Here is a 25,981-nt window from a genome sequence, read left to right as displayed (position 1 = left end):
AGTTAGGTTGGTCTTGGTCAGTTTCCTGTATGCCTCATAACTCAAGAGGTCTGTAACCCTGGCTAGCTGGGGCTCTTCCCAGTACCCTGAAGATGGCTGCCTCTTTCTAAAATTATAATTTACTCCTAAGTCTGGTTAGACTCTCTATAGTGTTTTACATCTACCTGACTCACTTCTCCTCCCACCCCACATGCAAAGACCATTTTAGTAGCCCAGTGAATGGACACACCCTATGGTTAATGAGGATAGGGAAAGGAGTTTCCAAACTGTTAGACTTCAGCTTTGCAACTCTGAAAGATAATCAGGAGCATTCTGCTTTAGGCAGTTTTCAATTTTTGTGTAAAAACTTGAACACTACCACATATCCAACACTACTTCCATGATCTTATGAGATAGGTGAATAATGGTAGTGGTAGAAATTATCGATAATCACCATTACAGTTATGACCAAGGCCATCACTGATTGTTTACAAACCTTAGGGACCTTCTTAGGATTAGACAGTGAAGGGGCGGGTGGGGCATGAAACCCACATGTAAAACTAAAAAGAAAGTCACGACAGGTGCAGAGCTAATGTGTAGGAGTTAAATACACAAAATCCTCATGTTGTGTTTGGTAAGTCCTCTTTTTGGTAGACCAGATGTCTCAACTGGCCTCATCTTTCTCTTTCCAGCTCCAGGAGGCCTTTGGTTGGGAGCCATTCATCCGTCTCTTCACTGAGTACAGGAACCAGAGCAACTTACCCACAGACAATGTCGACAAAATGAATCTGTGGGTCAAGATGTTCTCCCACCAAGTGCAGAAGAATCTGGCTCCCTTCTTTGAGGCCTGGGCCTGGCCCATCCAGAAGGAAGTGGCTACCAGCCTGGCCTACCTGCCTGAATGGAAGGAAAATATTATGAAACTGTACCTTCTCACACAGATGTAAGGAGTGCCCATCAAGGTGGCAGGTAGAGAGGTTTGGGGAGGCAGGCAGAGGTGGTATTTGTTCCTCCACCTCTGTCATCTAGGGTCCTGGCCTTGCCGCTGTGTCTTATCACCAACTCCTGTCTCTAGGAAGTAGGTTAAGAACACAGCAAAATTGGAGTCAGGATTTCTCAGGAACAAGGCCTTCTACTGGGCAGCCTGCTTCTTTACTCTCAGCTGTCAGATTCCCTTCTGATCCCATAAGGCCCAATCTGGTGGTCTGTATTGGCCTTCAGGCCATCCTCATGGGCTAGAGCCCATAGAGGGTGTTCCTCAACTTCACATCCTAAAGACTCTGTCTGGATTTATTTTTGATCATCTGATTCAAAACTCTGACCATAGAGCTCCCCTGGAACACAAAGTTACCATGACAACCAGACAGCTCCTGATACCTCATATATTGTTTTTATCTTGGGTAGTTTTCAAAGCACTTGAAAGGCAGTCTAGTATAGTGAGAAGAACCCAGAACTGGGGTTCATTCTTCTCTGTACCCCCATTTTCTTGTATGTGAATTGGAGATACAAATCCCTGCTTTTCAGAATTGTCACCAAGACGCAAATGGATAATTTTAAAGAGCTTTTAAAGAGCTTGAGAACTGTGCATAGCATCTGAGAGATCGCTTTACTTTATGCTAGTCTGCAGAGTAATGAGACCCTATTTCCATTCTCTTCCCACAGTTTAGAGGTTAAGTGGTTAAGGTCATCGTTTCTACAAGTAGATGCCTAGAGTTCAAATCCTGGGTCTCTTCCCTATTAGTTGTATGATGCTGGCAAATGTCTTAACTTCTCTGTGACTCAGTTTCCTCATTCTATAAAGTGAGATACATTTCATGAAGTTATTGTACAAATTCCGTTTTATATCATCTCTAAAAGTAGTAGAACAGTACCTGGCAGTTAGTAAGTGTTGAGAAAATGTTAGTTACTGTTATACCTAATTAACTCAGTATCATTTTAGAGTCAGGTGTCACTTTTTGATGATAGTTACAGGGACAGTTGTAATTTTTTTTTCTTAAACTGATACATAAAAATATAAAAGTTTATGGGAAACCATAATGTTTAACTCACGTTAAACACATCTGTCTCAAACATCTGTCATTTCATCGTACTACTGAATCAAATCTTTTCTTCTAGCTTTTGGAAATATACAGTACATAATTGTCACCTCCCTTACCCCATCCTATAGTTTATACACCAGTCTTTGGAGTGCTGTGTGTTCTTTTATGAACCTAAAGGAAGGACAGTGGGGTTTTGGTACAGGCTTCTGGTACCTAATTCTATCTTTCAGGCCCAATTCCTTCTCTGATTAAATTAAGAGTGGAAATCTTAACAAAAACAAGGACAATTCCAAGATGGTGCTTGTCCTTACCAAACCATCCGGCTTCATGCTTCATGATGGTGGGTATATTTCCATAGGGACACCAACTCAAGATACAATCACTATCAAGAGTTACCAAACACATATAGAAAACTTCACTTTGGAGCAAGATAAAATTATCCCAATCTTTACTTAATTATCATACATTAAAAGATCCACTTCAGTTTTCTTCTATATTACATGAAAGATCCTGTTACATTTTCTCCATTTACTTTCACTCGCATCCACTTTTCTTTATAATTTTAACTGAAATTGACCCTCTAGCAATCATGTTGTTTATATCCAGCAGTTTTCCTTTAACTCACTTCTTTTTTCACTTATTTTAATGCACCATTTTATTTACTTCACTGTAAACTGGGGGAATGTGTGTACAATAAGCTTTCACCTACATCATGTTTTTCTTTGGATTTCTTCATAATGTCCTCTCTCTATCCTAGAATTATTTCCCTGTTTTTCATGAATATCTTTTGTCTAAGTTCTTTGAACATAGATGTTGTACATTCATTCATTCCACATTTAAAATAGTTTCTGTCTCTTGTGGAATCAGCCCCCAGCCTTTTTGGCATTACATTTATTATGCACTTTATTTCTAGTATTATTACATTAGATTCTCATAAGGAGACCACAATCTAGGGACCTTGCATACACAGTTCACAGTAGGATTCACTCTCCTATGAGGATCCAGCACCACTGAGATCTAACAGGAGGTGAAGCCCAGGTGGTAATGCAAGTGAAGGGACAGCTGTAACTACAGATGAGGCTGCTGTGTGCAGCCTAGTTCTTCACAAGCTACAAACTGGTACTGGGGACCCCTAATTTTGGAGTCTTGAGTGTGCCAGGCATTAATACTGGCTCGTTTGTACAAATTGTTTCATTTAATCTTCACAATAATTTTATGAGATAGAAACTGCAATCACTCCTATTTTATGAAAGAGACCTGAATTCTATGGAGATTAAATACATTATGTATGGTTCTATTGCTAATAAATGAGAGATCTGGGATTTGAACCTAGGCATTCTGATTACACAATGGGTGGTCTACTTACAGTGCTTTGAATAACCAAATAAATGAGAAGCAAATCAAGCAAACAGAAAAAGCATTATGCTCCTACTCACTAGAGCCTTGGCTCCTTATTCTCAACCCTCATCTAATTTTATCAGAACAAAAAGTCCCTTTGTTTATCCCAAACACTTATAGAAAGGAAAACTATGAGGTAGGCTACTGGAGTATGTCCCAGTAGACAGCGCTAGGTGAGCCACTAGGATCTGGCAAGTCCTTTAGGTGCTAGGTTTGGTCTCCATCACCCTTTCTAGGGCATCCTGAAAGCACTCTCTCTAGACTATTGAAAGGTGGCCTGTTTTGGTAAGCATCTGCCTCCCCAAATTGCCAGATAATTGCATGTTCTCTGAGAAGAAATTATACTCTCAATCTTTTAGAATAAAATGATACTCAGGCTTGCCCTCTTTAATCCCTTTTTAGCAGTGAGAATTGGGGATCTTTTAAATATATAAAGTTATCCATGTTACCACCTGCCTGAAAGCCTCAAGCAGGGTGTCCAGTTTAAGACAATGGGCTGATCATGTGAGTTTATTTCCTTCCCTCCTCAGGCCCCACTGAAGCTGACATCAAGAAAAACGACAGAAAAAAATGACAAATCCTAGCCAAGAAAACTGAAGGTATTTGGTGACCATTGGAGAATGTTTCAACACACTTCTGGGAGAGAGAAAGTGGATGAAGCAAGGAAATGAAAGAGCAAAGGTACCTTTCAGACGGAATATAAGCAGACCTGAACCCCAAAGAGACCCAAACACCAGGAAAGTCTGTCTACTAAAGAATTGTACCCATTGTAAAACTCACCCTCATCCTGTTCTAGCCCTGCCCTTGTACACAGAACACAAGTAGCCTACTGTTGGTATCAGTTAAAAATTCATTATTGTTGCTGTTGTTGTTGTTTGTATAAAGGAATTGAATAAACTGCCTGACCAGAGGTAAGAGTTGGTGTTCCAGATAAAATTCCTCTTTTTGTGAAAATAAGTGCCCCCCAGCCTATCAGATAATTCTCTACTGAGAGTTGAGACCCTTACTTAAGTACCTAGTGTTCCTGCTCATATGAGGGTCTCTGGAGATAAAGACTTATCCATGCAACGGAAAGGAAAATCCAACCAAAATCTGTAAATGTCAGTAGTTACAATTGATTCTTAAGTGTAAATTTTCATCTAGGAATCCCCAGATATGGAAGGGAGGAGGAAAGAGCAAGGGAAAAGCATGAGAAAAATAATCAAGAAGAATTAAGGACGATTGAAAAGGCCTACACACTCTGGAGGAAACAAAGTCAGCATGGTAAAGAAGTAACTTAAAATTGTAGCCACATTTTCAGACAGAGTTGAGCTGCATTTGTAAAATGATAATAAGATCTTACAGAAAAAGGGAAAATTTTGAGAATAACAAGAAATCTTTGAAAACAAAATAAACTTCCAAAAGTATTCAGTAGGCAGCCTGGAAATAAAATGGAAGGACTCTTTGGACATAGAGCAAAAATAAATAGAAAATATGAAAGAACAAAAAAGGTATAGACAATCAAAATATAACCATTAGGAGTTGCTAGAAAAAAGAACCTAAAAAGAGTAAAGAATAAAAAGATTTGAAGAATGAAAAGAGTTACATCTTGAGATTGAAGAGGCCCAATGTTACAACCCATGTCTAGGTACAATCTTACAAAATTTGGAAATGTTAAGGGTAGAGGATGATATTAAAAGTGCCCAGGGGAAAAAAAATTAGATCCTCATAATTAGCTCAACTAAAAAGAATGAGAAATAGATTGATGGCAGATTTTTCCTCAGGGATGTTGAATTATAACAGTCAAGGGAACAATGTGCTCATACAACTTCAAGAAAACATCCCCAGGATTCTGTAGAAGGCAAACTGGCAAAGAGTAAGGTCAAAATAAGTAAGGTCAAAATAAGAGTAAGGTCAAAATAAGAGTAAGGTCAAAATAAGAGTAAGGTCAAAATAAAGGCATTTTGTGGCTCCCTCCTTTGTACCCTTATTGAGAAAGTACCTAGAGGAAGTTCTCCAGAAACATAATGAAAACCAGGAAATAGGAAGAACTCGGATCTAGAAACTTCACCCCAGAAGTCTCATTCTCAAGTACCAGCTAGCCAGTTGCACAACTCACCTAGAGTGATAATTATCCAAAAGAATGTGTCACTCCACGGTGCCATTTGTCCAGCAGACCCATTTTGGATGAGAACACACAGTCGAGGGCTTTCTGGGAAGAATTTTTATTCTGCCCCATAGACAGTACAATAGGGAAGCTAGAAAGTTGGAAAATATGGAAGACACACATTCTTTAGCCAACCAAAAAACAGACAAATTAAAAATGTACCAGAAATTCGGACCAATTATGAAGCAAAACAAAACATGGCATGATTTTAATGATTTATGGAATGTGTAGACTTGATTTGACCTAGGTGGTAAGTACATTCCCTTTCCAATGGTACGTGCATGTTGACATTGGATGTGAAGAAAATACCTAGCTTCTACCTGGTTTTCATACTTAAAAAAAAATTTTTATAGCCCAAATCATGTAAATGCCAATTATTGGTCTTCAGTGTTCTGATATCAGCAAACAGTGAAAGAAATCATATTTTATTCGAAATGAAGTTCAAAACAATGCTGACAAGTTAAAAAGAAAGGAGAAAGAGGTTGAGAATTAGTTGGGAGAAAAAAGGAAAGAAAGAGTAGGGCTACTTATGTATTCAAAGTGGAGATGAAAAGATAAGGTCTTTAGTTAACGGGAGAACAACTAGATAATTACTGTATTGGTCAATGCTGTAAAATAAACCAACAAAATTATTTAAAATGACGTATCTCTCAAACGTGGAGAAGGATGGATGAAGGAAAGGTGGAAATAGTTTAAGTTAAATCCTTATCTTTTGTAATGGGGAACTATTAAAGATTGTCTAAAGTTAACAAGTCAAAAAATTATTGTTCAAACATACTATTTAAAGTTAGGAAGTCAGTTAGCAGAAGATCAAAAGTAGATATTGTTAAAATCATCCAGGGAATGGGACTAGGGTTAAACAAGGGTGGGGTGGCAGACTGTGTTTTTCATTTGAAGTCTTTCTGTACTATTTAATTTTTTACCTTGTGCATGTATTACCTTGAGAAAATTTTTAATAAACACAAATAAAAAGCTTTCCATGGCTTCACATTGATTAAGATTTAGTTGACCCAAACCCTTCACCTGGCTTGAAAGGTTCTCAGGTGTTTGGATTCATCTGACTTCCGTACTTATCACATGTATCCATTACTCTCCAGGACTGACCACACTACATGTACGCAAGTGTCCAAGCACAGTTTACGTTCTCTTGTTTCTACCTACAAAATCAAAACCTTCCACTGGTCTCAGCCTGTCTGATGATTGCGCTTACTGTCTAGCAGGTTCACGATGATTGTTGAATGAAGGGTTTTTGAGAAGGCGCTTATGAAGGCTACAAACTGAGTTTCTCTCCAAAGACCTAGGGTGTTTGTCCCTATTCTAGGAAACACTTCCAGAAGAGCTATATGGGGCTGAAAGCTTTTCTACACTCCTAGTCACTGAACAGCTTTAAGAAGTTGCAGTCTTCCATGAGGCCAGCTGGTGTTTGGGGATTTCCATCCATCTGTCAGTCCCCTGATATGTTCTTTGCCCCTGTACATTCTATTTTCAGCTATTTGCCCCCTCACTAGGGAGACACTCTCAATGAATGGAAGCTGTCAGGCCACCACATTTTTTATGTCCTGCTATTCCTACTCTCTTAGTAGCTGTTCCTTCTCTAGCCCCACTAACGTTTCTAGCTGATGATAAATATCTGTGCAAAGTCCTTTGCTTACTGAGTTAGTATGTCTTCTATGTACTGCCCATCAGGATCTGGAACAGAGATTTACTCTCACAAATTAAAGCGGCTCCCAGATTGTTGTTGTCACAGAAATAACCCAAATGCTTTTATAAATTCCACCACGTTGCTCAATCTGCATTCCTGTAAAAGAAACTAAAATATGCCATTGTGTAATTCCCAAGGTCAGTCGGGGCTCTCAGATAAGCATTGGCCTTAGCAGACAATCTTTCATGGGAGTATTTATCAGAAATCCTTCCTATGTGCTCGGCATAAAATCGAACCCTGATATAATTAATGCCTTAGCTAATGTCCCCACCCTGTCACAGCCTCACCTAACATGTACTTAACAGGCCAGCTAGAGATGACCTTAGATGCCCACTATTTTTGCTGACAACGTACCATACCATATTGTGTCTTTCAAGCCTGCTTCTCTCTTCTGTTCTCTACCCCTTGCATGACAGTTGGATCACTGTTGGCTTCCACATTGCAAAAGCATTCTTTAACCCACTGTCTGGATCAATCTTTCAGTTCGGTAGAGTAAGAACAAAGGATGGTCCTCAAATTCCAAGATACAGTTCTTCAAACTATAAACACACACAAAACAACTCCTCTCTAAGTCAATAGAATCATGGAACTGTTACTTAGCCTTTGGATTCTTGTGCCTTTCAGTGGTCACTGGAAGAAGCATTTCTTGATAAGAGCTTGAGCAGTTTAATTGTGCGTGTTCTAGTCTCAGATAGGTTTCATAGATGCTCATTATGTTAGAAATAAACAGAATAAATTGAATGAGTACATAAATGAAAGGTAAATCAAAGTGAGGGAAGCCACTGTAGCTTAAACAACAGCAACAACAAAGTGTCAGAAACTAAGGTTCATATTAATATAAATACGGTATGTGCACCTGAGAGCCATTCAAAAGTGACTGCTGTTTGTCTGAACTACATGTGAACTCCAATTTTTTTTTTTTTTTGGTTTATTTTTTTTTTCTGGTACCGGGAATCGAACTCACGACCTTGTGCTTGCCAGGCAGGCACTGTGCCGCTGAGCTAAATCCCCAGCCCCAAACTCAAATTATTAATATGATCAAATTATTGCTTGAGAAGCACATACAAATAGGTATTAAAAATCTCTTTCCATGAAGTGTCTAAATTTTGACGTAAAGTTCATTTTCTCAGCCTGCCAAAATTAAAATAGCTTAAAGCCTGAGGCAGTGCCCAACAGGTGGGTGGTGGAAGCATAAAATGATCAAAGGCAGAACATACAATCTATGAAGGGATCCAGAAGAGGTTCCATGAAATGGAGAAAAACCCAACCCCTTCCTGAGCAATACCAGTAGTCCAGGGCCACTTGGTTCTAGGCCTGGTAGCTACAGGGTCTCTGCTTTCAACAGAAGCCAGGACCTAGGAAGGAGAGCCTAACTTACTACTTACTTTACACTCCACCGAGGCAAATGGAGATGGAGGAGGAACCCCAGTTAAAAAATATATATAGTCTCTCCTTTTACTCTAGCTATCATGGTTGCCTTGGAGACAGCTGCTACAAAGGAAAAAATAACCTTTAATTAGGCTTTTGACAGTGAATCCAAAACCACTGCCACTATGAGCTTGTGTATAGGTTGCTGTAGACACCAAGAACAGACTTAATCTCAAGGACTCATGGACACTGAGACAAACTAGAAAAAGGGAAGCAGCTGACTTATGCTGGTAGCATTTATGGTAACTTTTGTCATAAAGGCTGGAGGGTCTCCAGTGCTGGAAACAGGAGTGAACTTCCTGGGATGAAGAGGGAAGAACACCCTCAGCTGTTGCAGATGAGGTTGCCAGGCCCTCCAGCCAGAGGTGACCAGGAACACAACACAGCTAGACCAATCCAATGTACATTGACTGCAGCCAGGAAAGTGTACACCCTAAGAACTGTGGGCTTCCCAGTCAGTGGTGTTAAAAGAAACTTTATAGGATCTGGTCTTGTTTGGGTAATTTGAGGGAGGATTTAAGGAAGCTTTGTTCTGGGTCTTTGGTTGAGATCTCAAACTCACAAGGACAGCTGAGTAAAGTCACAAAGAGCTGTCACTCATTTTTAAAAAGTAAGAGCTACTCACTTTAGGTAAGAAAGAACTTTCTGGATTTTGTGGGCTGCAAGGAAACTTGTTCTTTCTTAATTTATGACGATCTCAAGTGACATTATCTGATTTTTTTTATGAAATTGCTTGTTTACAACAGGGCGATATGGCCCAGCTTGAATGCCACACACATCCCTGTGTGTCAGGGGCTGCTGCCTTCTCTTGTCAGTGCAATTAAGGAAAAAGCTTTGCTCCTATCAGAGATTCCAATCTGCATTTCCCTTGGGTGAGCACAAGGGAGAAATTAAAAATAAATCAAGAGATGAAGACACAAGGTACACAAGAGCCACCCTGGGAAAGGATCGCCCCACTTGGTGGAAATCACAGGTAAATGCAAATGAAATTAGGACTCTAAGTCAGTACTTCCAGGTCACTTGTTTGTTGTTTGAAACATTCTCAGATATAGATTCCTGAGCCATTACTGGGAGGGACAGGAAGTAGTTGGCACGGTAGCCGTCTGCTGACAGCTGGGAGGGATAACTGTATCTTCACTATCATGTAACTTCCTTTGCTAACTGCTATACTTGGGCCACGCAGAAGAAACTGAGATTTAAAATAAAACTGAAAGAGTCTTTCTCATTAGAATGTAACAGTTTGATGAAAGGAGTAGAAAAGCCACTTTCTGTAATGCTCAAACTTACCGCATGGACTATATAATTACCATGTAAGAGAAAATTAAGCTGTAAAGATTTATGACCTCACCAAGACTTCCAATTTTTATAGCACAGAATTAAAAGCCACTAATTGCCTCCCCAAATGAAGTTAAACTAAAATGTTTCTTGTTTTATTGCCCTAGTTTAAGAAACATTTCTAGAAATCAACCTTGCGTCCTCCCCTTTTGCAGTACTGGGGGTCAGGGGCTGAACCCAGGGCCTCCACACTGTACTACAACCCTGTCCCTGTTTAGCTTTTTACTTTTGAGACTGAGTCTCACTAAGTGCCTAACGTGCTTGGTTGGATTCAAACTCGTAATCTTCCTGCCTCGATCTCTACAAGGTACATATCTCACATTTGGGCATCCTCTTCTAATCTAGCAATCAGATCGCCTATACATCCATTCAGTACACACTTATTGGACACTTACTACAATGATAAACACTGTTCTAAGGACTGGAAATAAAAGAAACAATAAATTCCCCTGCCCCTTGGGGTGCTTACGTTCCAGCTGGACCGTGAGCAAATAAACTTCTGTTAGGTATGATAAGTTCTATGAAGGAAAGCAAATGCCGGAAAAGATGGGGAAGAGGAAGTTTTGGGAGGGGCGCTGTACATCGGGCATGTTTGCTCTTGCATGCAGTGAGGTCCAGGAAAGCCTTTCTGATAAGGGGACATCTGAGCAGATTCTTGAAGAGGCTCATAGAGCAAACAGTGCACATAATTCCAGCAAGGGATGGAAAATGCTCCTAAGCATGTTGAAGAAACACCAAGACATTTATACGTTCCTTCCCTACACTAAGAAGCTACTTTCTCAAATGTAAGTCTCCATCACAGATTTCTGGTTCAACTCTAAGGTAGGTAGGAGTCACTGACTGTTAGTGTGAACCTTAAGTGTCCCTTAAAAACTCAAGTATTGAAAGAGTGGTCCCCATTGAGTGGCATTCTTGGGAAAGGATGGAAGCTTTGGGAGGTGAGGCCCCGTGGAAGGAAGTTAGGCCAAAAGAGTAGCCCTGAGAGGGGACTCTGGAACTCTGGTCCCTCCCTCATACAGTCTTTATCAGCCACATCCTGTGAGCAGCTTTGCTGTACTGCATCAGTTGCCGTGATGTTCCGCCACCCTCCCCGTGGGGCCAGAAGCAATGGAGGCCTCTGACTACGGACCGAAACCTCTGAACCTGCAACCCACCTTAAACCCATCCTCCTTTGACATGATTGTCTTAGGTATTTTGTCACAACAGCAAACTGACTAACGTACTGATCAAATCACAACTTTTGGAGTATCTATCTGCAAATTTTAAAATCATTACATTTCACAGTAAAGTTTGCAGCCTTTTCCTTCTGAAATTTCTCTATGACTAAGGAGGAAAAGTGGCTCGTTTTAGTGTTTTCTGTATCTTCTACCAAAGCTACAAAGGGAAATATAATTCTACTTTTTCTTTTTCGGTACCGGAAATCAAACTCAGGACCTTGTGCTTGCCAGGTAGGTGTTTGTTCCTCTGAGCTATAACCCCAGCCCTCTGGGCTATAACCCCAGCCCTGTACTTTTATATACTAATTTTGGGCCTTTATCCATGGTCTGATGGGTCCAGTGACAGCTAAAATGTGGAACTAAATTCTTAAAGAGAAAACTGATTTGGAAATAATTAAATTTGCATAGCGATGCAAGTTTAGTCTTTCAAATTGAGATCCATCAAGACAAGTGCGCAGAGCACTGGGTGACTTAGATACAATTATTCTTGGTTTCATACTACATACCACCTTTTACCCCACTAACCTGAAAGATGTCCATTTGGCCTCAGATAAAAGTAAAAGCACTTTGGATCACACAACTCAATATATAACAAAAAATCAATCTTGAGGAAGAATGCCCTTGATGTGACATAAACTTTGGAATAAATCAATAATTATTTACATTTTTGGGCAATAAAACCTGCTGGCTCTCACAAACTGGGAACTCTGACTCATTCTTCTCTGTAGGGCTTTTCTTGTCAGCTACTGGCCATCTATGGACTCTGATACCCATACTTTATCCTCTCTGGAGTCTCAATATCTGTGGCTCTCATGGGATTATGTGTGAAAAGATTACATCATTCTTCTATAGGTACAATTAAAGGAAATTTGTGTATGTTGTGCGCCTACCCAATGGTCTGATATGTCAAAGCCTAAGAAAGAACATCTGGGCTCAGGTTAACTTAGTGCCTTGGGCTCCCAGATTATTGCACAAAAATCAAACTTTATATTTGACCTGGAAATGGGAGAAAGAGTTTAGAAATGTCAGAAGATTCACTTCCTTGCTCTTTACTGGAGGAAGACAGCTTCAGCGGTAGTTGGTGTGATACGTTCCAAGATACCTTCTGGTACTGGAATACTACTGGTTTCCCTCATATATTCCACACACTTGTGATATAAGCAGAACAAATTCAGGCCCAAGTTAATTTCACAATTATATTGAAAAGGAATGTGAAAAGCTTTTGTAACTCTGAAATAAGACCGCATATTTAGGAGAGAAGTAACAAACTGTAGCTTTAGTGCTTTCCATGAAGGAGAAGACAGAAACTTGACCTTGGAAAGTGTGCTTTAATTTAAATAAAAATTATCATAAATGTACCAAGAAATGAAATGTGTAACGAGTGAGTCTTTTGTGAAAACTCTCAAGTGAACAACTGTGGTCCTGACTCCTAGTACAGCTTTAAAGAATACACTTGAGGGGCTGGGGATTTAGCTCAGCGGCAAAGCGCCTGCCTGGCAAGCGCAAGGTCGTGAGTTCGGTTCCCGGTACCGGAGAAAAACCAAAAATATAAAATAAAATAAAATTACAAAAAATGAATACACTTGAGCACCCTAATGTTGGGAGTTATAATTATAGCACTGCTTGTATTTTTCTTGGTCCTCCAAGAAGCAGAAGTCAAGATGGGATCACTGTGAAAGAGACGCACCGAGGGCAACGCCAATGAAGGGACAAGGAGAAAGAGAGAGCAGGCTGGGTGCACCATTAGGCTGCAGTGTGGGCTTAACCCTTGGGAAAGAGAGACAGGAGGAAGGAAAGGCTTGCACTGCAGTACAGGACTCAGCAAGGTTCTTCAAGGCCACTAAGCGGGGAAGGCGGTCTGAGAGCCAAACTTGTCCATCAGAAGAGCCTCGTGTCTCCCAGGAATGGGCCTGCCTTACAGTCCCCATCACTTAATCACTGGCTAGGAAAAGCTTTGGGCAGCACCGCCACGGCGCCAAGGATTCCAGAACACACCAGCTGAGGTCGCCTGGCGCTTCTGCAGCCTGCAGTTGGAAATCTGAGAGCAGCGTTCTCACGGCCACTACAGTACTTATTCCTAAAACAGCTGGGGACACCTGTCCCGGATCATCTTAAATAGCGACTTAGCAAACCTCCCCAGTGTCCCATGCCAGTAAATGTACATAGGTAGATTTGTCTCTCTCTGTTCCTAAGTTAGAGTGCGGCTAATCACTTCTAGCTCCTTAAAGCCCCTTCAGAGAGAGAATATGCAGGACCATCTTTAAATTAGATTCATGACTATAAATAATTGAAGGAGGAGGCAAGGGGTGTTTAACACTAGCCCACAGTTAGAAAGCACTGGTGCGAAGCAACCTTCCATTTAGCTCAGTGGCAAACTGGAATTAGTGCAGCAGCTGGTCCCCCCCTAACAAAATGAACTAATGTATCACTGACAGTAACAGCAGTTCTGATTGCTGTGTGTCTCTTGTGAGTGTTAGACAACTATGTATAATATTATTTGCACACACGTATTATGTAGAACACAGAAAAAAACAGTTTTTGCAGTGCCAGGGATAAATACATGATAGATAGATAGATAGATAGACGATAGACAGATAGATAGATAGATAGATAGATGATAGATTGAGCTCCTTGCAACTGAAAATGGCTGTCTTTCCCCCTAGACCTCTTAAGGGAGAGGTGGATTATCAGCCCAAAACTGAGGTTTGGTCACCAAGGACAATAGGTGATAGGTACGGGGCAGTGCATCGATGCTGAGGAGGCACCACCGTGTTTATGCCTGGTGCTTTTTCAACGCTCGCAGACAGAATTGTACTCCAAACTCCTCAATAGGACAGCCAAAGTCCCTCACATCGGGGCTGAAATGTCTCTTTAGAGCTAGAGTGACACAAGTCCTGTTAATAAGCTCCAGTGACACTGAACATTTTGTTTTTCTCAACTGAAGTCTTTTCATATTCATATCTCCATGTGCTGGAATTGGTACAGCCTCACATTGTAATGCCCTCCATTCACCTCTGCCCACAAATATCATATATATTTTTCAAAGCTAAATTTTTGTGCCACCTTCTCTTTAAGTTTTCTGATCCTTTGAGGAAAAATAACTGTGTCTTCTTCTTTTTCTTGAACTGATTTGCAGCCAATTTTAGTCCTAAGGACCTGATATTTGGTTTAGTCCTTTAGACCTGACCTTACCATTGCATTCGTGTGAGTTCTCCTGTCTAGATTTACTGACAGAGAGACTTATCTGTAGGCTTCTCTGCACTTCTCAGCCACAGAATCATTTCTGACTGCCGCAGTGCCTCCAAGAAGATGTGTCCAGTGAGAGTGGGTTGACTTTCACTAAAGAATGTGTTTTCCTAAAAGAAAGGGTCTGAGGTTTGCACCTTCACACGAGCAGCGTCTCCTAAGTCAGAACCCATTTCAGTCACTTTTACAGGAGCCACTGTGCTACTCCTGTGTTCCATTCTGTTCCATTCCATTCCATCCATTCCATTCCATTCCATTCCATTCCATTCCATTCCATTCCATTCCATTCCATTCCATGCTATCCTTACCTATCCTACCCTATCCTATCCTACCCTATCCTATCCTATCCTGCGTAATTGGTGCCCCCAGACGATGTGTATCTTGGAGTTGCCACACCTACTTCTGCACTCTGATCCTAGAAGTAGGTGCTTAAGGTGCTTTCTTTTGAGAACAGAAGTAATGCATTCCCTTAGCGGTGAGGTTGATATAATTAGAGACTAGTTAAAATCTAAGAGCTCCAGCACATAAAAGAGATGCTAAGCTCGGCTTTCCACATGGAGGCTTCCTGACCCACTTCTTGGAGTCTATCTCTTATCTCCATTCCCCAAGCTCAGCCTTTTCCTGGCACAAAGCCTGAGAACTCCAGTTACTTGACCTGGCATTAGAGTTCCAACCTGCAGCGTTCTGAAGGTCGCTTCCAAAGTGTCTTCTTCGTGCCGGTTTCTACTTGCTCATTCTTTCTAAGACCTAAATGCATTTGGTTATTTGCCAGTCTTTCAAAGTTATTTTCTCACTGATTCAAGAGAAATCTTTTGGACAGTCACCACATATGTATTGATTCCACATCTGTGTATGCATTTAAGAAACTAAGCCAATTAGGTGTCAAAAATAAAAGGAGGTGTCAGAAATAAAGACGAATGAATAAAACACAGGCAGATCATACTGCTGACACCACAGTTTGGTGAACGAAGGTGACAGAAGCCAATAATTAGCAGGGCATGGTGACGCACGCCTGTAATCCCAGCACTCAGGAGGCTGAGGCAGGGGGATCGTTGCGAGGTCGAGACCAGCCTGCGCTACAAAAGGGAGCTCAAGGCCAGCCTGAACTGCACAGTGAGAACCTGTCTCAAAAAAAAAAAAAAAAAAGCCAATAATTACACTGATAAACATAAAATTACACCTGGGTAAGAATCAAGAAGCTGTTTCTCATAGTCACGGCGAAGGTTTGGTACAGTGTAGAGGATGAGGAAGTCACTCCTAGGAAAATGGTGACTGAACTAAGATAACAAAAAAAATTTCTAGAGGAAATTTCACTTTGATAGGCGGGAGGGATGTGCATTCCATAAACTTAAAGAAAATCAACAAATCCAGGGGTTAGGGTACTGGGGAGGAGAGGAAGCACGGCACGGGGTCGGGTGGTGCTGGAGGACCCCGCAGGGACCGAGCCTGCAGAGTCCCTTGCCTGGAGCAGGACTCTAGGCTGACCGAAAGCGTCGTGTGGTTGGTTATATGAATAAATACGCATATGTTCACCAGCCGTGAGCACTGGAATAACTTGGAACGAGGACTCAGATGCATGCTAAAATTCAGGGGGGACATTTCGAGAGAATCACCGTTGCTTTTAAATAACGCTTATGAAAAGACACCATAAAACTAAAATTAGAGGCAGATTCGCGGCACTTCAGCTTCCTTTCCTCCTTGACTTTCATTGTCCGACCCGTTGGGTAGAAATTAAGGAAGCAGCCACCCTATAGCATTAGCTTAATTTGCTCAGTCTAGGAAGTGGGGAGGGGGGGGGAGGTGTCTGCTTTGGTGACGTCACAGGCTCCTCAGATTTCCTGCGCCCCCGGCCGGTCCAGTCTTCACGGTGGCTCCCTGGGTGCACTGCCAGGCACTGACCACCAGAGGGCAGCGCTCGCCTCAGGTACACGGGCTCTCTGCGCTGTACGCGGGACCAGGGAAGGGAGCCCACGCCACGCAGGCCGGCCGTGGGTTACACTGTGGTAGGGGGATCATTTGCCCTGAATCTGGCTTATTGGAGACCTGGAATGTGCTCTTTTTACCAAGTGTGACAATTTTCACAGATGCTTTCCCAGAAAGGATGAAGCCGAGCACCCAGGGAAAGGAGGAAGGAGAGGGGCTGCCCGAAGGCCACGCTCCACAGCCACGCCCTCAGCCACGCCCCCTCTGTGGAGTCAGGGCCTCCTCCGGGCTCCGCCCCCTCTGAGTCGCCCCGCCCCACTCCGGGATGGTTCTGCCTTGGACAGCCCCGCCCCTGCTTAGCCCCGCCCCCAGGGGCCACGCCCACCCCCGGAAATCCTCTCTGCGTCCCAGCAAAGCCAGTCCCCGGGGACCCCTGCTGGCGAAGTGTGAGTTTTTCAGTCGCGCGTGTGCTGGGGTGAGAGTTCGTGGCCGAGCACCTAGGAGATGATTGGGGTGGGGGCGCCCCAAGGTGGCCAGCGGGATGCCGGACGCCTTCCTGGCGGTCTGAGGCCTCTTCTCCGAGCGCTAAACTTTCATTTCGCTTCTTTCATCTGCTGCTATTTGCTCCGTTACCTGCAAACATTTCTCTCTCCTCCTTGAACTGGACTCGCGGATTTGACAAAACGCGTCTGTCCGCTCGCGCGCAAGCGCATTTGCTGCAGAGTGCTGTGCCCGGTGTTCTGGGACGGATGACTCATCTGGAGTTTTTGTTTGGTTTTCCTGCCAAATTGCTCTTCTTCTTAGAAGTGGCTCACAGCATGTTCAGCTTAGGCTCCCTGATCTCTCTTCGCTGCTCTTTCCCTCTCCTAACCTCTCAGCTGCGATCAGCCCGTGTTCGCTGGTGAATTCATTTTCCTGGAGCAATATTATGAAAGAGGTGGTGGGTGGGAAGCGGGAGTGGGGAGAGGAGGTGAATGCTCAGGGATGCCCGGCCCACTGGAAAGTGACAGAGGAAAAAAATCTAATACTGTAAATGGAGGACCTTAAAACCAGAGGGACGCACCCTGCAGATGTCACCTCGTGGGAAGTACATGAAGCGTGAGGATTCTTATTAGGGTTCTTATGGAAGGCACCGTAGAACACGGAAAGGCAGAGAGAATGGGGTGAGGGAGGACCAGCTACACTGTCCCTGTCCCTTGGGGAAGCTAGAAAGGACAGCAGAGGGACCGATGCTGGCTTCTACTCAGTTCAACCAGGTGTGTCCCACAGGTGTTCTGCTTATCTCCAAAATCAGTCCTGCAGGGGAGGTATTACTCTTTCATAAATAGGAAAAGCAAGCCTTAAGTAATTTATCCAAAATGCACGCTCTGAAGAGAGCGAACGCCAGTGATTTAGTTTTATGTAAACTGATTTTAAAACACCTCCGGAAACCACAGAAGGCCAGCCAGAGAGAAGGGGGACCTCCACATTAAGGCGGATACAATCAGTTGGCAGGCATTTCTAAATCGTGTAGTCGAAGCGGTCAGCACAAATGCAGTTAGTTCCTGGCAGGTCCTGTGACCTGTATGTCCGGATATCTGAAACACTCATTCAATTCATGCACATCCGCTTACCCACCTTGACTTACCAGGCTGTGCAGGATCCAGCCCCTCCCACTCACCTCAGGTCCTGTTCCTCCTGCCCGGGCTCACGGCCACCCTGGTGTTTCTCTTTCTGAATCCTCCTCTCTGCAGCTCTCTGGTTTCAACTTCAGAGTCACTTTCTTACACAGAGGCCTTTCCTGTCACCCAGTCTAAATTGAAGTATTCCTCCAGCCACACCATATCTTATTGCCATGTTTATTTTTATCCTAACAGTTATCAATTACTGTATTCTACTGATCTGTGCATCAACCTATTCATGCATTGTCTTTCCCCTTCTCAAATATTTGAGTCTTAAAAGAGGAGGCCTTGTCTGTTTTGTTCCCGACTTTATCACCAGTGCTACCACAGTGCTTAGTACCCAATGGAGAACCCACAACGTTTGGGGGATGAATGCATTTAATAGTCTGGGATTTTTTTTTTCATTGTTCTGTTCTGACCATCTGCAGGAGAAGTATTACTCTTTTATACATAGGAAATCTGAGGCCTAAGTAATTTATCCAAGAAGAATGCTCTGAGGAGAAAACTGCAGTTCTGTTCTGCAGAAGCCACTCGTTCTGACCAACCATCTGTTCTGACCAACCCAAATCTTTGCTTTCCTCTGCAGCCGCAGATAGAACCATGGCGACAACTCCCTCCGATGCGTTCCAGGCCCTCATGAATGGAGTGACAAGCTGGGATCTTCCCAAAGGCCCTATCCCCAGTGAACTCCTTCTTACTGGGGAGGCCTCCTTCCCCGTGATGGTGAATGGCAAGGGCCAGGTGCTCATTGCTGCCTCCTCCTATGGCCAGGGCCGCCTTGTTGTCGTATCCCACGAAGGCTACTTGTTGCATGCTGGCTTGGCTCCATTTCTTGTCAATGCAGTGGGCTGGCTCCATCTCTCCCCTGAGGCTCCCATTGGGGTGCACCCATCCCTGGAACCCCTAGTGAACATCCTGAAGGATGCCGGGGTGGAGGCACAGACTGTGCCAGAACCTGGAGAGCCCCGGGGTGCTTACTGTATGGATGCCTACAATGACAGCTTGACTGCAAAGCTCATTCAGTTTGTGAAACATGGTGGGGGCTTGCTCATCGGGGGCCAGGCCTGGTATTGGGCCAGCAAGCATGGCTGTGACAAGGTGCTGTCCAGTTTCCCTGGGAATCTGGTGACAAGTGTCGCTGGAGTGTACTTCACTGAAGTCTATGGGGACCAAGGCCTGTTCAAAGTCTCTAAGAAGGTGCCCAAGATCCCACTTCACATCAGGTGAGTGATGCTTTCCCATCAAGGACTCTGCCTCCTGTTAAACAGTAGAGTGGATACTCCCTCGTCAGTGAGCTTACAGGTGAATATGAGTGATTTTCTGTTTAGCTTGGAAACACCACAAATCAAAAGCAGGGTAGTTAAATGCATCAAAGAATAAGAGGGACCTGTCCTCACTGCCATCCCCACATGGTCCCCTCAACAATCAGCTGAACAGAGAAGCTTATCCTGTTCACCATTCTTCCTCACTGTGTACTGCCTGAAACATATGATGCTCGTCATCAGCTCTTTAAGTGGATGAAAGAATATCGTGTGGGCCTTTATCACTGGCTCTGTCCTACAGACTGGGGCCTAGCAGAGACCAAAATAGCTTATATTCTAGGGGAGGATTCTGTAATTAAGGAGACAAATAGACGAGTACTCTTTCCAGTGTTGCTGAGAACCACAAAGGGAAATAAGGCAGGATACATAAGAAGGAGGTGAGTAGAATTCTGTTTTGTTCAGGGTCTTTAGGGAAGGAGTTTTGATTAGACTGTCGGGATACAATGGTTTCAACAGAAAGGACTTAGGACACAAAATTGAAAGTACAGGTGATTACAAAGCTAAAAGTCACGCAGGGAAAACAAGACATTAGCAACAGGGAGACAGAAATAAGGAGGTGGTAGAGTCTAGGTTCTGTGGCATTTTGTAGATGCTGTTGGCCATGCTGGTTGTGTCCAGCTAAGCTGGGACCGCAGATGGTAGGTAGGTCTGTCTGGTGCGAGCTGGAATCTTGGAGGCAACATGGGACTTATAAGAGATACAGGTATAGAGATACAGATCCTTAAAGAGGATGCATGCCTTGGGTCCTCCTTCCTTCCTGCTTTGTCTTCTGTCTCTGCCTTCCATGGGCTGAACACACCAAGGTCCAGGACACAAGGAGATGTAGAAAATGACCAAAAAGGATGGGGAATGGATTTGAGTATAAACAAGCAAATGGATGGTGTGGATGGTGTCTCTGGGAAATAACGTTTGAAAAAACGCCTGAAGGAAGTGAGAGAATGAGGCCAAGGGGAATCTGTAAGAAGTGGAGGTCAGGGGCAAGGAGCTAGAAGGATAACCTGAAACAGAAGCCCGCTTGATAGCTTCCTGGAAGATTAAGAAGGTCAGAGTGGGGGCTGGGGATTTAGCTCAGCGGCAAATCGCCTGCCTGGCAAGCGCAAGGTTGTGAGTTCCGTTCCCGGTCCCGGAGAAAAACCAAAAGAAAAAAAGAAGGTCAGAGTGAGTGGTAGGATCAGTTGGAGGTGAGGTCAATTTAAGAACCTAAGATTGTAGATCTCATTTAGCTTGAGATAAAGAAACAGGAATGCATACAGAGAATTGATATGACTGACTGATTTTTTAAGAGGAAAGCTCAGATTGATGGTAAATAGACTATAGTGGGCCGAAGTTGAAGCCAGAAGTTACCAGAATAAACCACATCAGAGCTGGTAGTGACCTGACTAGGTGACTGCCACAGAGCTACTTGGAAAACCTCCAACTCTGGATATGAATATATAATTCCCGCTCCAGTTCTGGTGTGCTTCCCAAGTAGGACCCAGCGGTCTTGGCTGATGGACTGAGAACAGAGCAAGAAGAAAAAAGAGAAATTGAAATTTTTTGGTGAGTGATTAAAAATGCATCTTACCATCCATTGAGTGCTGAAAGATGGTGAGAAGGTAGATTTGGGATCAGGAGGTTAATTTTGGATATTAATGACTCACTGTGTTTGTCCATCTATCTGTAAGAAAAGCCTAGTTGCAGTAGATTAACTGTGTAGTTCGTTTTTCTCTGCATGTTCTGAAAGGAAGTCTAGGTAGGCAGTCCAGGCCTATGGCCTCTACGATATTCCAAGTTCGTTCTCTCTTGGTCTCTTGCTTTCCATCCCCAACTTTTGTCATGCTGTGCTCCTTTGTCCTGTTGCCATAAGGTGGCCAGTACTAATTCAGGCACTACAATTACACCCAGATAGTAGTAAGTGGGAGTGGATACACAGGATGGGTCTGTCTATTTTAATTCCGGAACTCATATATTTTCTGGACTTGCACTCCTAATGTAGTGGACAGAACTAGATTACGTGGCTAACCTTAGCTACGAGCGAGTCTGAAGGCCTGAATATTTTTGAATGAGCACTGCAACCTCTGAAGAAGTCAAGACTCTGCTACAAGGAAGAAGAGGAGTATCAGCATTGCATGAGCAAGAGCAGCACTCTGGACTCTCTCCCCCAAGCCCTGACACACTTGAAGTTCAATCATTACAAGTGGGTTGGGAAGATGATGTAGTTACTAGAGCACTGGAGTGGCTTTGATTTGCTAGAACTTGTTTTTGTTTCTCTGGTTAAGGAATAAACAGATTAATTCCCATCTGCACAACCTTTTTAATTGTCCCAAAGTGTTGCCAGGCAGTGTGGTGTCAGAAGATTCCAGGTTCTTTTGGTCCCACCCAAAGAATTGGCTGGGACAACTAAGGAACAGTTCAACATAACTGTTATTTAATGTAAAAGAAGAAAAGGGAAGAGGTGAAGAAAAGGGAAGAAAGGAAGAATATAAAACAGTGAAGGAAATGAGAAGAGCAAGAAGAGATATTTGCCAAAAGCAAGAACAAGAGCAAGAAAAGGAGCACAGGAGAGCAAGATTGCAGTGGCTGTGAAGTCAATAGCCACCACCTTTTATGTGCTTCTTTATACCCAATCCTACATGGAAGGTCCATCAGAAGTTGCTCTGCCCATGCACCCTGGTGGTAGTTGACAGGTCGCGTCCCTTCCAGATCAGGTTACATGGGTACATCCTGTTCGCAGCCGTGGTCTGGATCTTTTTAATTGACAAGTTACATCCTATCTTCCATCCAGCCTGTCTTGTCCAAATCTCCTACCTCATAAAGACTCTCAAAAAAAAAATCTTTCCTCAGCAAACAGAATCTGTTTTTCTTTGTCTACTCCAATGTTTTCCATCTCTGCCAGTGAATCTGGGACATATTTGGTATGCTTTTTAAAAGTTTAATTATGGAAAGCTTCATACAAATGCAAAAGTAAAGAGGACAGTACAGTGCACCCCTGTACAACCATTACCCAACCGCAATAATAGTCAACTCCTGGCCATTCTTACTTTTTATACAGTTCCACACCCAGATCACTTTGAAGCAAAAGGCAAACATCTTATCATTCCATCTGTGTTTCAGTATAAATCTCTAAAGACACGAAGTCTTGAAAATATAACTACAAGTCACAATTACCACACCTAAAAGAACACTGATTTAATGTTACCATCCATTTCTGTGATTGTCATATTATTTTTTAAAAATTTGTTGGCATTGGTATTTAAATAAAGCTTAAACACGTTGATATCTTGATAGGACTTTTATGGCTCATAAAAATATGATTTTCCTTTCCAAGTTTTGATTTCCTTATATTTTTTAAAGACACAAGGTAATCTATCCTGGGTTGGGTGTGGTGATGCACACCTGTAATCCCAGCACTTAGGATGCTGAGGCAGGAGGATCCCTGTGAGTCCAAGGCCAGCCTGTGCTACAAAGTGAGTTCAAGGCCAGCATGAACGGAATAGCAAAAGCCCTGCCCCCCAAAAAACAAAATAAATAACTAAATAAATAAAAATAATCTATGTTGAATAGTTTCCCAATAGGCAATAGGAGTGCATCCCCTTGGTGGCATCTAACATGCTGTATTCTTTTTTCTCCTGTATTTCTTGTAAATTGGAAGGTAGTTCTAGATTCTATATCAGGACTGACAAACTAAGACCTGTGGGTCAGCCCCCTGTATTTGTAAAAACTGTTCTTAAAATTAAGTTTATGGGTACATTTTAGATACACGTAATGATCATATGCCCTATCCATAGTAAACCTTTCAACACATTAGTGGTTGTCTAACATACATACATAGAGTATTTATCTGGTAAATGCTTCATAGCTGAAAAACAGGATCTTAATACTTAATGGTCATTCAGCTAACTTCATAGCTGAAAAACAGTATCTTAATACTTAATGGTCATTGGTATGGGTTGAATTGTGTCCCTCAGGAAAATTTATTTATTTGGAAATAAGACCATAGTGAGGTGAGGCTAAAGCTACACTGGAGCAAGGGGAGCTGCTAATCCACCGTATGGTTGCTTTGAAGCTACATTGGCAGAGCTGAGTCATTTAAGCAGAGGCATCTGGATCACAGTACATGAATGAATACATTTCACCAAAGGAAGGGTGGCCTGTTTTCCTAACATTAAACCCGCAGACAATATCGTGTTGTGGACTTTGGTGCCAAGGATTCAGTTGCAGGACACAACTGAGCCACAGTTGACCAGCTCCTTTGAATGCTGAACTCCAAAACATTCCTACCTCCTTCGTAAGAATGAGCTCACTGAGTTTTTCAGTGAACTTTCCTGACAGCAAGCTTTGCCAAGTCCCCTGGATCGATCTACCAACTTCCTCACTCCTAATCCCTCCTGAAAGGCTTTGAGTGCTGTAAAAGAGTAGTTCTCTGCACGACTGAGTTTTGAATGCTGCAGGGAGAGGCAGTCTTTAAAACCAAAAAAAGATTCTCTCTTGTCCTCTCCCCAAGGGCAGGAGCTGACTGCACCCCTGTGCTCACATAACTGAGGCAAATGCTCTGATTACTTTAATATTCAAAGGCAAAGCCAAAGACACTGGCTGCTTTTAACCAAGACACAGTCTGGGAGAAAATTTCACCTAAGATCATGGAAAGCTCCTTGTCCTTATACATGATATAATCTGTAAAGTCTGGAGCGTGTAAGAAGCTGCTCTTACAGAAGTAAGCACATGCTGGTAGCTCAGGTTTATGAACCCCTTGAAGAGTGGGTTATTATTCCGCCTTCACTGTAGTGCTGTTCAGTAGAAGGGTGTTTGTTCAAGGACTTTCAGGTTATAGGTAGCTCAGTTCTCTTTTTCCAGTTCTTTATTTCCTGTGAGCCACAAACAGAGTTTCCCTGTAAAGATTATGGGAAATAAGACCAGATGGTGGAATTGCCCTCTCCACCAAATCTAACAGAATGAATGAAGGTTCGTGTAAAGAGCTGAGCATGGAAAGTTTGATGATGATACCATCCATTGCTCAGTTTCCTAGGGCAGGCGTGGCAACATACGAGTGGCTTAGACAACAAAAACTTCTCATCTTACAGGTTATAGAAGCTGGAAATCTGATAGTAAATTGTGAGCATGCGTCGAGGTTGGTCTGCTCTGAGCCAGTCTCCTCCATGCCTCTCTCCCAGCTTCTGAGGCTTTTCTGGCAGTCTTAGTCTTCTTTGTGGGAGCATTGCCCCATCTCTGCCTTCCCTACATGGTATTCTGCCTCAGTGTGTCTCTGTATCCAAGTCTCATAAGGACACCAGCTATATAGAATTAGTAGTCTACACTGCTCTGGTGTAGCTTTATCCTCACTTAGCTGTGATCTTATTTCTAAATAAGGTCCCATCCAGGTGTGGTGGTGCCCACCTGTTATCTCAGTGCTTGAGAGGCTGAGGCAGGAGGATAGCTGCCAGTTCGAGGCCAGTCTAGGTTACATAATGGGTTGAAGGCCAATACTCAATTTGAGTTATATAGTGAGATCCTATCTCAAAAAACAAACAAAATACTAATACTACTACTAATACTACTACTACTAATAATAAATATAAGGTCCATATTCTCAGGTATTGGGGGTTAGAACTTCAAAAATAAATTTTTCTGAGGAACGCAATTCAGCCCATACCAATGAGCCATTAAATATGAAAGCCCTTGTGCTTCAGCTATGGAGTACCTGATCACCAGATGAATAGTCTATGTGTGTGTATGTTAATTAATCACTAATGTGTTAAAAGATGTACTCTGTGTCAGGCACTGTAGTAGCTAGCTTGTTAATGCTGTTAAACACTCCCAGAAATACATGAGAAAATACTGACTTGGAGAGGGAAAGTAGTTTTCAGAGGATTATCTGGTAGCAGCACCAAAAGAGTTTGACAGTTACACCCTGACCAGTCAAAATCCAGAGCCCCTGCCATGACCTACTCGCTGATTGACAGCAGTTAGATATACTTACAGGCAAAAGATTGTGAGCCTTCAGATGACCCAGTTCTTTTACTGCTGCTCTCCACATTGAAAGTTTTCTACCATGACTTGAGACATGCTACATTAGCTGTCAGGAGACCAGTAAGGACACTTAGGATGGAATATTGTATTAGCAAGTCTTTAGCTCAGTTTTATTATCCTCCAGAATACAGCCTGAGTCTCTGCAGGAGACAAGCCACAGGTTAATCTGACCTCTGAGCCCTTAGGACAGTAACCCTGTTATTTTGAAAATTCAATAACAAAAGTAAGTCATAACATCTGTCTACTCATTGTCATGTTGAAGATGAATTAAGGAGAAAATATCTGTACAAGAGGAACTTTTTCCAATATTTCACTACTTGAATAAACTATTTTTGGTTCAAACAGGTTTTTATGTAAAAGAAACGTTTGATTTTAAATACTGAGGCAATAAAATTTTATAAAGGTAATTAAAATAACTCATAACCCCACCAGCTGAAGATGATCATTGAAGATATTTGGATAAATATGGTTCAGATTGTATTTCTATGTCTGGCTTTGTGGTTTTTTTTTTTTTTTTTTTTTTTTTTTAAAACTCAACTTATTGAGAGAATAGTATCTAGTATCTTAGAATCTAATTTT

The 25,981-nt window shown here is 42.5% G+C and overlaps 2 protein-coding genes across 6 annotated transcripts in view; both read left to right on the top strand.

Moving 5' to 3' along the window:
- Window positions 1-6,173, top strand: part of Tcaf1 (TRPM8 channel-associated factor 1) — a 42,807-nt gene extending 36,634 nt beyond the window's left edge. For 3 of the 4 annotated variants that reach the window (XM_005404718.2, XM_005404717.2, XM_005404719.2), the window contains exons 8-9: window positions 672-922; window positions 3,947-6,173. In XM_005404718.2, coding sequence (XP_005404775.1) covers window positions 672-922; window positions 3,947-3,956 — 261 coding nt within the window. In that variant the 3' untranslated portion in view covers window positions 3,957-6,173. Of the gene's footprint in view, window positions 1-671; window positions 949-3,946 lie in introns of all 4 variants that reach the window. The other variant, XM_013504653.1, reaches the window with a different exon arrangement.
- A 10,608-nt stretch (window positions 6,174-16,781) lies between these two features.
- The window catches only part of Tcaf2 (TRPM8 channel-associated factor 2), an 18,468-nt gene continuing 9,268 nt past the window's right edge, over window positions 16,782-25,981 (top strand). Inside the window, exons 1-2 of one of the 2 annotated variants that reach the window (XM_013504665.1) lie at window positions 16,782-16,859; window positions 18,661-19,297. In XM_013504665.1, coding sequence (XP_013360119.1) covers window positions 18,675-19,297 — 623 coding nt within the window. In that variant the 5' untranslated portion in view covers window positions 16,782-16,859; window positions 18,661-18,674. Of the gene's footprint in view, window positions 16,889-18,660; window positions 19,298-25,981 lie in introns of both variants that reach the window. The other variant, XM_013504666.1, reaches the window with a different exon arrangement.

The sequence above is a fragment of the Chinchilla lanigera genome, unplaced genomic scaffold (genome assembly GCF_000276665.1).
Source record: "Chinchilla lanigera isolate Chin_1 unplaced genomic scaffold, ChiLan1.0 scaffold00090, whole genome shotgun sequence".
In the NCBI taxonomy this organism is placed as follows: domain Eukaryota; kingdom Metazoa; phylum Chordata; class Mammalia; order Rodentia; family Chinchillidae; genus Chinchilla; species Chinchilla lanigera.
This window is presented reverse-complemented; position numbering and strand designations above follow the sequence as displayed.